The sequence below is a fragment of the Stegodyphus dumicola genome, chromosome 1 (assembly GCF_044657685.1).
Source record: "Stegodyphus dumicola isolate Sdum_Otavi_A_Nest chromosome 1, ASM4465768v1".
NCBI lineage: Eukaryota > Metazoa > Arthropoda > Arachnida > Araneae > Eresidae > Stegodyphus > Stegodyphus dumicola.
In genome coordinates, this window is record NC_140768.1 from 151546927 (window position 1) to 151562998 (window position 16072).

The following is a 16072-nucleotide window of genomic DNA, read 5'->3' on the forward strand; positions in this document are numbered from 1 at the left end:
GTGGAAGAATTGTGCCCCAGTGAATTCTTTCTATTGTTACCTCATGATTTAAAAATTATCACTTTATAACTTTCAGTTGTGGGGCGGATGGTCGGCCATTATACCTGTCAGTCACCGAATCGATTTCCAGTCAATAAAACAGAAGTGTGTATGTATACTTTTTTAATGGATTTAATCTGTTTTACTTGAATTAGATTTAATTTTAAATTTCTGAAAAAAATGTCTTCTCTGATATAAAATGTGGAAAAATTTGATGTATTTTTTAAACCTTTTTTGTATTTCAGGAGAATTTTTTATACCGAAGTACCAATTTTTAATTTTCTTTTTTTCTTTTTTTTTATAGTTAAAATTCTTGAAATTTATTGTAAATAGATGTTTATTATAATGTTAACTATTTTAATTTTTAATAGAATTATGGTATGATTTCACCTTTTTTTTAATATAGTTGCAAATTTGCATTTTTTTAAATTTATGACGTAAATATGTATTGAAGAGTTGTTTAAATTTTATGTAAGGTTTTTTTAAATACCTTTAAATTAGATTTTCTACTCATATGACATATTTAATATTTGAATTAATCTGATAACCAGGTTAACTCAGTTACAAGAGCTAAGATAATGGTGTGAATTTTTTATACTTTCTGTGAATTGTCAGTATGTTGTATAAAATCAACGTAATACTTTTTAATGTTAAATGTTTTATATTTGGGTAATATAAGATTTTTTAAAAAATATCTAAAATTATAAAGTTGCTTGTGTAGTTATTTGACGTGTCAGTCTGTTTATAAGTGGAATGAACAGATTTTTTTCTATGAAACAGTAATTTAATTTATGCAAACACAATATAAGGTATTTCTCCTGCCTTCTTAGCGTGCCTTTATGGTGTGGTGGTCTCTGCACACTGGGCCGGTATTCCAGAGGTCCGTGGTTCAATTCCTGGCGAAGGTGATTGCTCATTTTTCATCTTGCCTGCTTCCAAATTACCTAATATCTCTACAGTGGGGCTCAAACTAAAAGGGTGTTTGATGATGATTTTCCTCACCTAGGATTTGGCAATTGGGCAGAGTCGTAGCAAGGGTTTTCAGCACCCAGGGACAACTGAAGATTTCGCGCCCCTACTTCTTGCCAAGGATGGAAAACATTTAATTCTAAAATGTCGTAACATCAGTTTAGCGCCCCTTGGATTCTGCGCCCGGGGACAGATGCCCCCCCTTGCCCCCCTCTAGCTACGCCCCCGCAATTGGGTCCTCTAAAAACCCTATTCGCCCTTTAAAAGGGGGAGTATATAAGGTATTTCTCCTGCCTTCATGGTGTTGTAGTCTACACACTGGGCTGGTATTCCAGACGTCCGTGGTTCGATTCCCAGCGAAGGCTTTTGCTCATTTTTCATCTTGCCTGCTTCCAAATTACCTAATGTCTCTACAACAAGAGGTTATTCTGCCTTGCTGTGTATCAGTTTTTAAGAGTACCCAAGGAAATGGAATCCAACAACATACTCTGTTTTTGATCTGCCATCAACCTTTAACCCTGTTTTTTTAATTTAATTTTTTTTTAATTCCTTCTTTAACCCATTATAACTAAATAGTAGAAACAGAAAGTATAAGTAGCAATAAAATTAAATTAGTGAGTGTTTTTCCGAGTCTGTTCAAGTGCCAACTTTTCTACTAAATGGATCTAAATGTTTCAAGCCAAGTGTCATCAAGGATGTGCTTCCTATAGTTTAATAATATTTGGAAATAAAATACATGCTTCCTTATCAAAGCAAGCAGCCATTGCATAGCCTTAAGCAGCATATAAAGTTTGCACACTGTAGGCTGGATAGTTTAAATTTTCTAATTTTGATGACAAAGCACAATGGCCCCTTTTAGCAAGGATGCAAAACGTGCAGTAATCAATTAAGCTATACTTGTTTCCAAGTACAGATTAATTTTGAATGATTTTACAATTAATTCCTCAAATTGATTTTCCTGTAGTTTTTTATTACTATTATTTACAATCATTAATTTTTATTAAAAACGTCAGTACATTAGAAACATCTGATTTTCTGCAGTCCCAATGAAAATCTGCAAATTTTTTTATGACTTTGGAAAGAAATGTTTCTTTGGGTGTCTTTAGAATGCATCCAGTGTGACCTATTTTTTTCGAATAACACATTCAAGGTTTGAACTAAAGATCTGCAAAAGAAGGAGCAAATAAATTCTTCATACATATTTACCGTGCATATTTAAAATTAATTTTAAAAGGTAGTGGAATATTTTAACTGAAATATTTGCAGAGGTTTCACAGTCCATATGTATAATAATAATAGAAGCTCATTAAATGAGTTCTTTTTTCAACCAAAATATGTTATTAATGTAATTAATGTTACAAAATATGACAAATATTAATATTACAAATATTACAAAATATGTTATTAATGTAATAATGTTATTAATGTTAGTGTATTACATTTGTTAAAAATATTATTTGCATATAGTGTAAAAGTTGCTAATAAATATGTCACCATATTGAATTTTTGTTTTGTTTATTTAATCTGAAAACTTGCAGATTATCAGAGTTCTACATTTTCTATGGCTCAGAATTATTCTGGGTATTTCACTGTTTGGTGTTCAAGGATAATTTTTATAAACTGAATTCAAGAAATAGCACATATTATTACAGTCCCATTACTTAAACAGGAATAAGAACTCTTGTTTGATTGATTGTACTGAAACATCAACTCAACTCTAAGGTCTTCTTATGACAAGCAGACTGTAAATAATGGTGGTTAAGATTGCTGGCTGTTTGGCTGTGGTTAGTGAAAAGTTCTGAGCAGCATTGCCACATTGGGGCAGTCCAGTATCAAAAAGGTTTTAGGCAGTTTTAAATAATAGGGGTCATAATAATAATAATAATGAAGTGCCTCCAAAACTACTTGTTTGATTGCTATCATTCTTCTAAACACATCAGACTTTTTAATCAGTTTGTTTCATATTAAGCTAGTAAAATTATTAAACTTCATACCATATACATTTTCTTTACACTCTTGCTTGATTTTTATTTATTTTTTATTAATTTATTTTTATCTTAGCTGATAATAGAAAGTCCACTGTTATAAGTTTAAAAAGGCGTTCTGAGGAAGAGCCTAATGCAAAAAGAATTCGGAGAGTCCCACCTGAAGAAGAAGGTGCCTACAAAATTAAAATGCCTTTAGGTACCACTGAAAGAACACGTAAAATTCTGCAGCAGATGCAGGGTAAATAAACTTTTTTCATATTTGGGAGATCATAACTCATTAATTTTTGAATTATGATTTCTGAGTAATACAATGCAGTAATAATAATTGATAAATCATTTTCAGTTGATGGATACAGTACTGATAATATGGAAGTCTGATTATTGTAGCTTGTTTCACACAAATTTGACATGACTTGTATGTATTAGCTTACCCACTGTGTTCAGTTTTGCTGTTTGTACACACTTGGTATCTGCTTTCTGTATTTGGTGTAGGCTTTTATTATTTTATAAATCAAGGTTACATACCAATAGTGAGGATTGAGATTAAAATAAAAAAACTTCCATCAGAATTAAATGGGACAAAATGACAGCCAATTTTTAGTTACAACAAGCTATTTGAAATATATTAAATTTGCTAAAAGATGCAGGAGGTGATGCAAAAGCTCCTTAAATTAAGAGGAAAAAGGTAAATGCAAAAATAATAAAGATTATTAAAATTTCACTACTTAATTAAGAATTAATGAGATTTTTGGGGCTTATGCTGTGAAATTAAGTATGTGATATCTGGTTCAATTTTAGTAGCAGACTATAGGGATGACAGATGGATGATTTATAAAATTTATGATAACTTATAATAGACCACATGCCCATTATGCTCTAAATCAGGGGTTTCCAAACTTTTTCAGTTGGCAGTGCACTTAACAGGTTTAGTATTTTGTTCATGACACCCTTGTTCAAAGAAGTGTTGTACAAGATTTGTACTTTATAGCCTGCTTTCTATATAGTGTCATAACAAATTACAACACTTCATTAAATATGACTGTATACTGATACTAGTGACCAGACACAGAAATGAAAACACCCACAATCTGAGCCTCATATAGGTATGAATTGAAATGATACACAAGAATATTATATTATCATTATTAAAGAAAAATAGGAAAAATTCATTGGACAGGTGAGCTTGCTAATGTCCACAAAGTTTTTCAAAGTGAGGGATAAGACTTGACACTGCCACCCTCATTTCTTGCTCCCCGTTGATCTTTGAACGATATTTGCTCTTTATTAGAGGTACAGCTGAAAATCCAGTTTCTCATAATTATGATGTTGCAAAAGGAATGAGAATCCTTAAAGTTTTGGTATTTAGAGTTGGATGTTAATTTTTGATGATTAACCAAAACTCCACCAAATCGGAACAAGCAAATTTTGTTTTAAGGTTGTTGTAAGAGAGTTCAATGAGATTCTTTCTTCTTGTGAAGTTAATTCTGAAGGAGCTTGAGCTTAGAAAGGATTTTGGATCCACAAATAATTCTTGATATTTTCTTTCATGAAATATTTTGTGAAGCATTCATTGAGCTTCGAAAGGTGTTCCATGAAAAGAAACAGCAATTTTTGAGAGAGAACGAGCTCATTAGAGAATGCAGATTTATGCAATTTGGGGAGACAATCTTGCCCGCCATCTTCATTAATTTTTCTTATCCACAACTGCGGTTTTCTTGTAAATGCCACAATCTTCTCCAATAGTTTCAAGATGTGCATATTATTGCTTAGTAGAGACAGATTTAAGATATTCAGTTTGTGAAATATATCGCACAAATATGCCACTTTTAGTTAAAAGTCTGGTTCGGGAAGCATTTGTAGTTTGCATGTCCTTCCTCTTGCAGAAAAGTGTAAATATCTTGATGTAGCTTTAGGATTTTAGACATTGAAACTTGGAAAGTTTAGAAAGATTTTAAGGCAAATTTATAGACCCACGATTCTAAAAGATTCCAGAAAAATATGATAAAATGAAAAATATCTCCATGGTAGTAACACGCTGTTTCTTACATTTTGGAGAACATCTGGAAGAACAATGAAAACATAATAGTTGAATGTTTTACTTCTGATTCTAGAATCGCTTTAAATAATTCATTGGCAAGAGGTAGTGGTAACTGTTCCGCCCAGTCTAGCTTAAGCAACCATATGCTCTTACATCAAGTCAGAAATCGTACATACTAATAAAGCAAAAACGAAATAACTTTAGGGTTACACTAAAGCCAAACTCTGCTTGGCGTAAAACAATTCTGCCAAGCAATACTCTTTCAGACACTGAACAGACATTTTTATCTTCCCTTTATTTTCTCTACTTTTCACTAGACAGAAGCATGGAAAATATCAAAAGTATTTCTAATCTTATCATATGGACAGGCATTATAGAAAGGAATTTTTTTATTAATAAAGAAATTGAAAACTGACAATTCAAAAGATTCGTCAAATATGTCTTAATGCATCATACACAGAGCTGGTGCTAGACATTTTGCCACCTGACGCAGTCTCTGTGGATCCTAAATTCTGCTGCTTGGTGCATTTCTAAATTCTGCTTCCAGTGCCTGCTCTAAATTCTAAAAGTTTTGCCATTTCTAGATATTGTTGCTCAGTATGTCCCTAAATTCCAAAAATTCTGCCACACCAGCTCTGTCACCAGACTTTACCATATGTATTTCATATTTCTTCTGAATGTTCATATTACTAAAGAAATAAAATTAGCAGCTTTTTCCATACATTCTAAATTCATTTAGTCTTTTAGAATAACAGAAGTCTTTAATTTAATCCCAAAAATTTAAAGTGAAAGGAAACATGTTGAAAAAAGAAACTAAATATGTAAAGAGAAAGAAAATTATTCTTCAAAGATATGTAGTTATTATTATGTAAATTACCCAGTTATTTACAGTTTCAGCCTTTACTATAATTTTTCACATCTATTTCCTCACCAGAATGCAAATCAGACAGTTTTTAAACTGAGGTTTTTGTAGTGTAAGACGAGTATGTTTCTGACCTCCACTTGCTCCCTGAAATAGTTCTGTCAGCTCTGATAATTTGTAATTATTAGTCTTTCCATCACTGCTGCTGGCATTTGAGTTAATTAAAAAACACATAATTATTTTGTTGAGTTTTATATTTTGTAGCTTTTAATGTGTAATTATCCTAATATTGTTTTAAAATCAATGTCATAAATTGCATGTATTTTAAACTGTGAAATTTTATGAGATTGTGATATTAATAGGGTTTTTTTAACAAATATTATTAAAAAATAAATTTAATTTAATAGTGGCTATATAAATCCATAATGACTAAGGTTATCTAATACAGTCAAAAGTCTTTAATCCGGACTTGTCGGGACTTCAGCGATTCCGGATTATCGATTTTTCCGGATTATAGATCATCAGTTTAAATCTGGTAAGATGGCATGCAGAAATTATAAAATTAAAAATATGAAACCGTAATTTATAAAATAATGAGCAATTATGATCTAAAGGGTATCAAAATTTACAAAAAAAAAAAAAAAAAAAAAAAAGAATATTTCTTTGTTTACTTTATTAACATTACTTCATTATACATTAAGCATAGCCGAAATTAGAAAATTTCAACCATAAAACTATTTGATTTGTATTCGTGATATTTATAATGACGAGGAATTTCATTTAAATCATATCAAAGACGGAGTACATCGTGATGAAATACTACATTTAGTAAGGAATTATAAGCCGAATAAAATAAAAACATCTGCCCTGAAGATAACGATAATGCTGACAGATGAACTTCCAGTTCGTTGCGCGCCGCGACGTCCCCCCCCCCACCCACCCGCAGAGCAGCGTGAAATTGATAAACAGATTTCGGAACGGTTAGATAAACAAAGGATATGCCTTTATCCATTTTTTGTAGCAATTCCACTTTTTGTTTGATGGACATCGAAACATACTTTCGTTTTCTAGATCCTTTGGGAGCTCCAGCATCAGAAATTCTATTTGACATAATCGAAAGTTCAAGCTTACTTTTATAAAATTGCTCTTACAGTCTGCAAAAAAATAATGAGCCAGATCCAATTCGAAGATTAAGGAACAACGCAATCATCAACATTGACTGAAATAGATAATTTTAGCTTATACCGTCCGTTATACATTAAACGCGCACGCGAAAACGTATTCTGCGCTTGCGCAGACGCATATGCGCAGTTGTAAAAGTCTTGTGCGTAAACACCTACGCGCATGCGTCAACGTGGCGCATGCGCAGAAAGATTTTAACTTTCAGGTCCGGATTATAGATCATTCCGGATTATGGGTGTCCGAATTAACGACTTTTGACTGTACCTAATTTAATTATAACTGAATGCATTCTCTTAAAAATTATCTCTCTATATCAGTGTTTCTTAACCTTTCTAGCGAGTCGCACCCCATTGAATCTGAAAATATATCTCCGCATCCCATTGAAAAATATGTTTTAATTTTTTTTAGTCTAGAAAATAAATTTTTTTGTGAAACTTATTGTTTATTGAAAAACATTATACATTTTATATAAATACAAAACAATATTATTTTTATTAATGACTAGTCTGTTGTTGTTTGTTCATTATTATACTGGCGAAGCGAGGTTCCTTTTTTGAAAGACATACGTGTAAGTCTTCACTTGCATTTAAGCGATTTATCGCTTTAGTTTTTATATGCAAAAGCGATGAAAATCCCATTTCGCACAAGTAGGTGGTAGCAAAGGGCAAGAGTAACTGCAGTGCTCTGTTTGCCAACTCTAGATAACGTTGCAACTGTGAACACCAGAATTGTTGCAATTCTAATTGTTCGAATTCCATTTGAACATGTCCACTTGCTCGCATTTCAATAAGTTGATCTTTTTTTGAGATCACTATCATCCATCAAGTTTAAGTCAAATAGAAATAGATCCAGTATCCATCTCTGAGTTTTGGTAATATTTCCGGTAGAAAAATATCCGTTGAATGATTCGCTCAATCGTCTCAAATGTATTACAATGTCAGGTATAATTGTATTCTTTTCATTTTTCGCAATAACAGAATCAAGCAAGGGAAAGTTTGCAAAATTCCCCTTTTCTACTCAACGTATCCAAATTTCTAATTTTGTGATAAATAAAGATAATTTTTCACTAGATATTATTATATTTATACCAAATCCTTGCATTGATGGATTCAATTCATTTAAATGGCTAAACATGTCTACTAAGTAGGCCAGCCTCAGCATTGCATCATTACTCTCAAAATCTTTTACTAAATAACAGTTTTGACTAGTCAGTAATTGAATAATTTCCTCATGCAATTCAAACACTCTGTTAAGCATGTGACCCTTAGATAACCATCGTATTTCGGTGTGATATAGTAGCACGGTACGATCAGCACCGATTTCTTCGCAAAATGCACGAAAAATGCGATGATCAAGCGCTCGCCCTCGGATGTATTTTACTACATTTACTGCTGTAGTTAGATGTTGTTTTAAACTTTCTGGCAATGCTTTCGACGCAAGTGCATGACGATGCTACATGTAGTGCGTTATTATAACTTCCGGTAATTCTCTTTTCATGTGTGAAAAAAATCCTGAATTTTTGCCTAACATTGCTGGGGCTCCATCAGTACATATTGAGCCAATCACATTCATTGGTAATGGATATTTAGTAAAAAAATCATTGATGTGATTGAAAACATCAATTCCTCTCGTATTCACCTCCAGTGGCTCACAAAATAGAAATTCTTCTATCACCTCTTTTTCTTTCACATACCTGACAAATACCAAAAGTTGGCTACAATTATCAACATTAGTTGACTCATCCAGTTGCATGCTTATTTTTAGTGGACTGATTTTTAAGTCTTCAATTACTTGCATTAAAATATCTTCACTGAGGTTTTGCATTTGTGATCGTATAATATCATTCGATAATGGAATCTGTTGGATTTTTTTACGTGCTTCCGAATCTAAAACTGTTTTAGCAATAATTAAAGCTGAAGGTTTAATTAACTCTTCAACGATCATGTGAGGTTTCTTCTTCTTCTTTTTTTTTTTTTCACATAAATATACCACTTGATATGACGCTTCTAATAAAGGTTTTTGAATTGTGCTGGTCCGCACAATTTTAGGATAGTTCCACTGGTATCAAACCGAGCCTTCTTTGACTTCAAGCTGTTCATGCTATGCGCTTTTTCGCCACCATGCAGATTGTTGAAATGCTCTCATAACTTTGATGGTTTGAGATTGCTGTTTGAAAATATTTTGGAACACGAGATGCATTGCGGTCGTTGTGTGCCATCTTTTTCGGTTGTGCAGGTAAATCCATAACCGGCATACTTATCGTTCCATTGTCTTTTTTTGACATGGTGGGGTTCCTGTAATCGTTTTAATTATTTAGAAATAATGTAATATAATATATATAATGTTCTTACGTTTGTAATATCACTGAATGCTATTCGGCTTGAACGAGCAATTAAGAATGTATTAGTCTCAAGAGGTTTCTGGACAAATCAGAATATGCAATACACATGTCGCAGACACAATAGTTGACTCGGCTTGACTAAACCTAACACAGGCGCAGTAGATGCAGATACAAATCTGTGAATCTGTAGATTCCATTGGAGTAGCACATATTGAACTCGGCGCATGTGCAAGCTGGGATAACGTTCTCCGCTTGTATTCCACAAAGTTTTTTTCTTTTCTCCGTCACCTAGCTGCCTGTTCGCATTCGTTTGTAGCGTTTCATGCCTTTTCATAGCGTAGTGTATACGCCCATCGGCACTGGCTCTTTCCTGTGTCTTTTGCCGATCAGTGAGCTAGGTGCTACTAATTTTTATGAGCTTCAATATTGGGAACACTATTGCAGATTTCAAATATTATATTATAAGAAATTTAATAAATGATATTTAATAATTTTTATGGTTAGGTAGGGGCTTCTCCCGCACCCCCAAAAATACATTCCCGCACCTCCGGTTAAGAACCACTGCTCTATATTAAAGCAAGTTTTTGCCTTTTGTTAACACGCTGAGCCAGTGTCGGTCCCTGGGAACTGGCACTGGAATTTTCGTTTGGCTGGTTGGTATTAAAGTTAAAGAATAAGTGTAGCGTCAATGAAATGTGATCAAATGTAGTTTTAATGAAATTTATTCAAACATTCTAAACAAAAATACGGCTTAGCTTTACACATATTACAATACGAAACAACTATTTTGGTAACATTTTTGACTATCTTGCATCCAAATAGTTTTGAATTGTCATCATAACATTTCTAACAGTACTTTCGGACTTTATGTGCATCTCCTTCCTTTTGGTATAATTTATGAATAATTGAAGTCGGCAATATTGCACCGTTTGATCGCAATATTGCCGCTGACTGATAGCTGCCGGCTGAACGGAAAGGACAGCAAATTCGATCCCGCGCTCAACATCGGCACGTGGTCACAAGGTAACACACAAAAATATAAAAATTCATGTAAAACTTATTCTTTGCATCTAGTGAGACTTAATGCAAAACAACTTATCACCGCTAATGCTTTAGTGGCTTAATAGAACCTTGAAGTATATAAGGAAGTTAAGGGAGTTACAACCTCTGGAACTCTACGTGAAGTTACGACACTAACAGCATCAGACAGAAGTCAGCTAACTTTCAAAACTTGCTAACTGTGCCTACATCAGGCCTTTCAGGTTTGTTCTGATCAGCAGGTCTCTCTATAGGCAAGCAGGAGCGGTGACAAAAGCCAGTCTTTTGTTGTGAATCATGCTGATTATGATTTTAATGCTCGTTTTAACCTGTGCTGCTTGACATAAAATCTACTTACTGTTTACTAAACCGCTAGACTGAGCAAGCATGTGACAAAATGAGACATTAAAAAAAAAAGCTGTTAGTAAAACATAACTGAAATGTCACTTATCTTCTTTCAAATATATCCAGTTACTATGAGTGTAAAATATTTAATGCTACTTGGTAAATTTCATAAAATTAATTTTATTCTCAAACATATTAATAATTATGTTAATTAAGTTATGTTTAATAATAATGCATCGTACTCCGTTCAGGCATAGATATAATATTTTTAATTGAATTTATTCGGTTCCCATTTGTTCATAGGTCCTTAATTTTTTCATTGATGGTCCTTAAAAGTACTTAATTTCCTTGTGCAGAAATGTGTACAAACCCTGCATGCAAATGCTTCCCTGTGGGTAATGCAATGGGTCACCATAGCATGTGATGATCGTGATGAAAGCTCAAGACAAATCCTGTCGATGCGATGGCCGAATTCGGGCTTCTGGAAATCTCTTGCATCAGCTAGCAAAGAATTCCACATTGCCAAACCCAACCCGAAGTCTGTATGTATACTGAATAAATGAATGAAGAGTACTGAATATATGTCTGAAGAGGAAAGCGGTGTTTTCGGTTTCCTACACACGCAATTGGAATTTACATTCTGTAATAGAGTTAACAGGAGCACCTTATGGCGCCACTTTGGGAACCCCTTCTCTAAATTCTTATCTTTGGTTAGGTAGTTTCCATTTGTTGCTGCCTTATTCATGAGTATATTTAGAAAAGTTTGTGATTAATTGTTATCTATATTCATAATTTACAGCTGAATTTTGAAAGTAAATTGCAAAAGTATGCTTTGAAAAATCAAACTCCCAAAGCTGTTAATAATGTGTTTTGCATTTAAAAAAAAAAAAAAAAAAAAAATGTAGTACAGTCAAAAGTCGTTAATTCGGACACCCATAATCCGGACCTCAAAGCTAAAAACTTTCTGCGCATGCGTCGCGTTCACGCCTAAGCTAATATTATCTAATTCAGTTAATGTTGCAGATTGCGTTATTCGTTAATCTTTGAATTGGATCCGGCTTATTATTTTTTGCAGACTGTTAGAGCAATTTTATAAAAGTAAGCTTGAACTTTCGATTATGTCAAATAGAATTTCCGATATATATTTACTAATATGTAAAGGATCTACAAAGCGAAAGTATGTTTCAAAATCCGAAATCTGTTTATCAGTTTCACGCCGTGGCGCGCAGTGAATTGGAAGTTGATCTGTCAGCACTTTCCTTATCTTCAGGGCAGATGTTTTTATTTTATTCTGCTTATAATTCCTTACTAAGTGTAGTATTTCATCTCGATGTACTCCGTCTTTGATATGATTTAAATCAAGTTCCTCGTCATTATAATTCGCTTCCGATAGTGAAGAAAGTTACCCAGAGGTTATTGAAAACGAAAAAATTTCGACTGACAAATTAGTCGGTATTCTCAACATAGCAATTATAGGACTTGAACAGCGGAACTTTGTAACTAAACTAGAAATTATGTCTGTTTAATAGAATTAAAGAGAAAGTATTATCACATGAAACGAAGCAAAACTTAAACAACTTACATTGAAAGAAATGTTTAATAAAGTAAACAAATAAATATTAAGCTTTTTCTTTTTGTAAATTTTGATACCCTTTAGATCATAATTGTTCTTTATTTCATAAATTACGGTATATTTTTAATTTTGTAATTTCTGCATGCCATCTTACCAGATTTAAACTGATGATGATCCGGAATCGCCAAAGTCCCGACGAGTCCGGATTAACAACTTTTGACTGTATAGAACAAAAGTCCCCAGTGCCAGTTTTTGGCTTGTGAGGAATAGGCTGAATTCATGCATGTTTTTGTGTAAAATATTTAATGCTATGAAATGGTATTTACATGTATAATGTAAATACCATTTCTGTTCATAAGTACTCTATAAAGGTTTTTCTGCTATTAGGTTAATCTTTGTGTTCTTTGCTATTTTCAGTTCAACTACCAACCATCAGGAGAACTGTAGTTTCTCACTAGTGGGTTGTAGGGCCAGCATGAGAACCTGTGGTTTTAAAATTTCATCTAAAGAAAGTTCAGAGTCCGCCTTCCCTCCATTTTTACCTCATTACACTTTCTTTCATTTATTGAAATATAAAGGTCACTGGTATCCCATTGAAAAAAAAAAAAAAAATGTTTCTGTCTCAAGTTCAGTTTGAAAACTCTCTGTGGTTTCAGATTCCTCTTGTGTATTTAATTTTAGTTTGGGCCTAAAATTTTATTTTTTATGTTTTCATACTAGCAGTTAATACTACCTTTTCGAAAAATTTTATTTGTTCCTTGCTTCTCTCAAGTATTCGACTGCATCTACCAAAAATTTTTTTCATTTCATCGCCATAATCTTTTGACAATATTCTTATATTCTGAACTTATTAGATTTGCTTCTTGAGTTGTGTATATAGTCTTCTGAATCATTAAGTGCTGTTATTATAGTAATTATACAAGTCTAGTATTGAAATTTATTTGGTAATTCCAAAAGCTCTAAAGTGCTTTACTAATTGAATCTTGAATAAGAATGTAACAAATCAACTTAAATGGTGTACATATAGCAATCAAAAAGGAATAAGATGAATTATTTGAAGAGAGGTGAAATTGAGTCTGTATGACAAATTATGCGAGGCAGAAAAAGGATTACTTTAATAATTCAAGAATCATTTACTGACAGCACTTGAAATTTGCTCTTACAGTAAGAATTTGAGATTTGGTTCTTTGTAGATTCATTTAAAACTGTTTTGTGATGAAATTAGAAATTTCTGGGCTCAGCTTGTTATGTATTTGAAGGTTATATTCAGGTTAGAAAGTGGTCATCTTAGAAGACACTTATCAATTTTATCAGCTCTAATGTTTTATTTATATTCTCAGAAATACTTGTCACTTTCTGAGATAGTCCCATTAGAAGGTTGTATTAAGAAGGTATAATTGTGTTGCATATATTTGCATTTTCAATAAACAAGTAACTGGTGAATTATTTTAAATAAATTCTAAATTTGGAAATATTTTCTTTGCCCTGTTTTATTTATTATAATTGTTTAAGCTGAAGTTGATCGATAAATTAGTAATGTCAGTGCTTCCAATTATTAAAACTATTATAAGTAATACAGTTTCTGTTGTTATTTGTGTTTGTACTAATGTGAGAAAAGAGTGAATTCTAAAATACCGTTTGCTTTTCTTTTCTTCCCATTTATGTCTTCTGTATGTCATCATGTATCAGGGTTCGTACAGTCCTTAAGAGTACTTAAAAGTCCTTAGATTTTTTGGAATCAAATTTTGGTCCTTAAAAGTCCTTAATTTTGGCCAAAATCAGCAGAAGGCCTTTAATTTTAATCATCCTAAATTTCTGTCTGTTTTTACGACTGTCATTATAAATGTGAATTAGTATTTTGGAGGAATATTTTTAGCGATTCACTGACATATATGGTTATCTTTTGAATGGGTTATAATTTGTTTCTATTTCTAATATAAATGATAGCTTACTTGAGTTTCTAAGCAAGAAGTGAAACCATATCGAAATTCATTTTTTCTAATAAAGTTGTTTTCTAATAAACAACTTTTCACTTTTGGGAATGTGAATTCTTTTATTACATGGTTCTAAATTTGGCGATTTTAAGATCAGTTTCTATGGAAAATTTTTAATTCCGAGATCTGAGGATTTTTCGATGATTTTTTTTAAAACCTCATAACATTAATAAATTTCGTTAAAATAATGGTAATATATTGAAATTATATTAACATTAAAATAATGTTAATAAATAAACATTTTTATTTTTCGCTGTCATATTATAAAGTTTCATTTTGGCACCTTATTATACAGTATTTTGAATTTGAAAAATAAACAAGGTATAATGCTATAAAAGCACAATTTACAAAACAGCTGTTAGCAAACGCAAATTTAGCTATGTAAATACTTAAAAAGTCTTCTTTTTAATTTTTCATAGTAAGAGTTTTTCCCATGTAATTGTCTCAGAATATTATAAATTCTCAGAATATGCATCAGTTTTCTCTCTATCAAATTAATTTTACACTTTTACACTTTTTCCCTAAATATTTCTGGCTTTTTGCTGTTAGAGAATTGGTAGGGGTAAGTTTTTTTTGGGGGGGGGTTTAGACATTGCAGCTTGGAAATTTTAGTAGGATTTGAAGGCAATATTTATAGACACACGTTTGTAGAATGTTCGAGAACTATGTGACAAAATGAAAAATGTCTCCATGGTATCAACACGTAATGGATGTATTTTACAGAAAGTTTGCAATGAGTTTCTTACTTTTTGGAGAAGTCTGGAAGAACAATGAAAACATAGTTATTTGAACGTTTTACTTCTGATAGTAGAATCTTTTTTGTAACATCCCATTATTTCTCTACTTTTCACTAGACATCACTTTTTATCTTCCCTTTATTTTCTCTATTTTTTACTGTACACAAGCATGGAAAATATCAAAAATGCTTCTAATCTTATCACATAGACAGGCATTATAGAAAGGAATTTTTTTATTAATAAAGAAATTGAAAACTTACAATTTAAAAGATTCATCTAATATGTCTTAATGCATCATACACAGAGATGGTACACATTTTCCCACCTGATGCAATCTCTGTTGATTCTAAATTCTGTTGCCTAGTGCCTTTCTAAATTCTGATTCCAATGCCTGCTTTAAATTCTAAAAGTTTTGCAACTTCTAGGTTTTGTTGTTCAGTCTGTCATTAAATTCTAAAAATTCTGCCACCACCAGCTCTGTAACTAGTTTTTATTATATATATTTCATATTTCTTTTGAATGTTCATATTTCTAAAGAAATAAAATTAGCCACTTTTTCTATACATTCTAAATGCATTTAGTGTTTTATTAGAATAACAGAAATCCTTAATTAAATCCAAAAATTCTAAAATGGAAAGGAAATATGTTGAAGAAAGAAACTGAATTCATAAAGAAAATTATTCTTTAAAGATATGTGCAGTTATTATTATGTAAACTAACCAATTGTTTTTAATTTCAGCCTTTACTATAATTTCCCATTTGTTTCCTCATATGATAGAGTTACTGATCCAGATTAAATTAAAATTAAATTGTGTAATCTTTGACCACTAGTCTACATTTTTAGTTTGAATTAGACTGTTCTTGTTTAATTACATCACCATGAGCTGTAATTGATTTTGTTAGCATCAGAACATGCCTTTATGTTCTAAGTTCTTTTCAAATAAGAGGCTTATTTAAACCTTTGTC

The 16072-nt window shown here is 32.0% G+C and overlaps 1 protein-coding gene across 3 annotated transcripts in view; it reads left to right on the top strand.

Moving 5' to 3' along the window:
• The window catches only part of LOC118193679 (uncharacterized protein C19orf47), a 105241-nt gene that overhangs the window by 23236 nt on the left and 65933 nt on the right, over positions 1–16072 (top strand). For 2 of the 3 annotated variants that reach the window (XM_085822093.1, XM_085822101.1), the window contains exons 4-5: positions 77–148; positions 3070–3234. In XM_085822093.1, the coding sequence (XP_085678219.1) occupies positions 77–148; positions 3070–3234 (237 nt within the window). The remainder of the gene's footprint in view (positions 1–76; positions 149–3069; positions 3235–16072) is intronic. The other variant, XM_085822106.1, reaches the window with a different exon arrangement.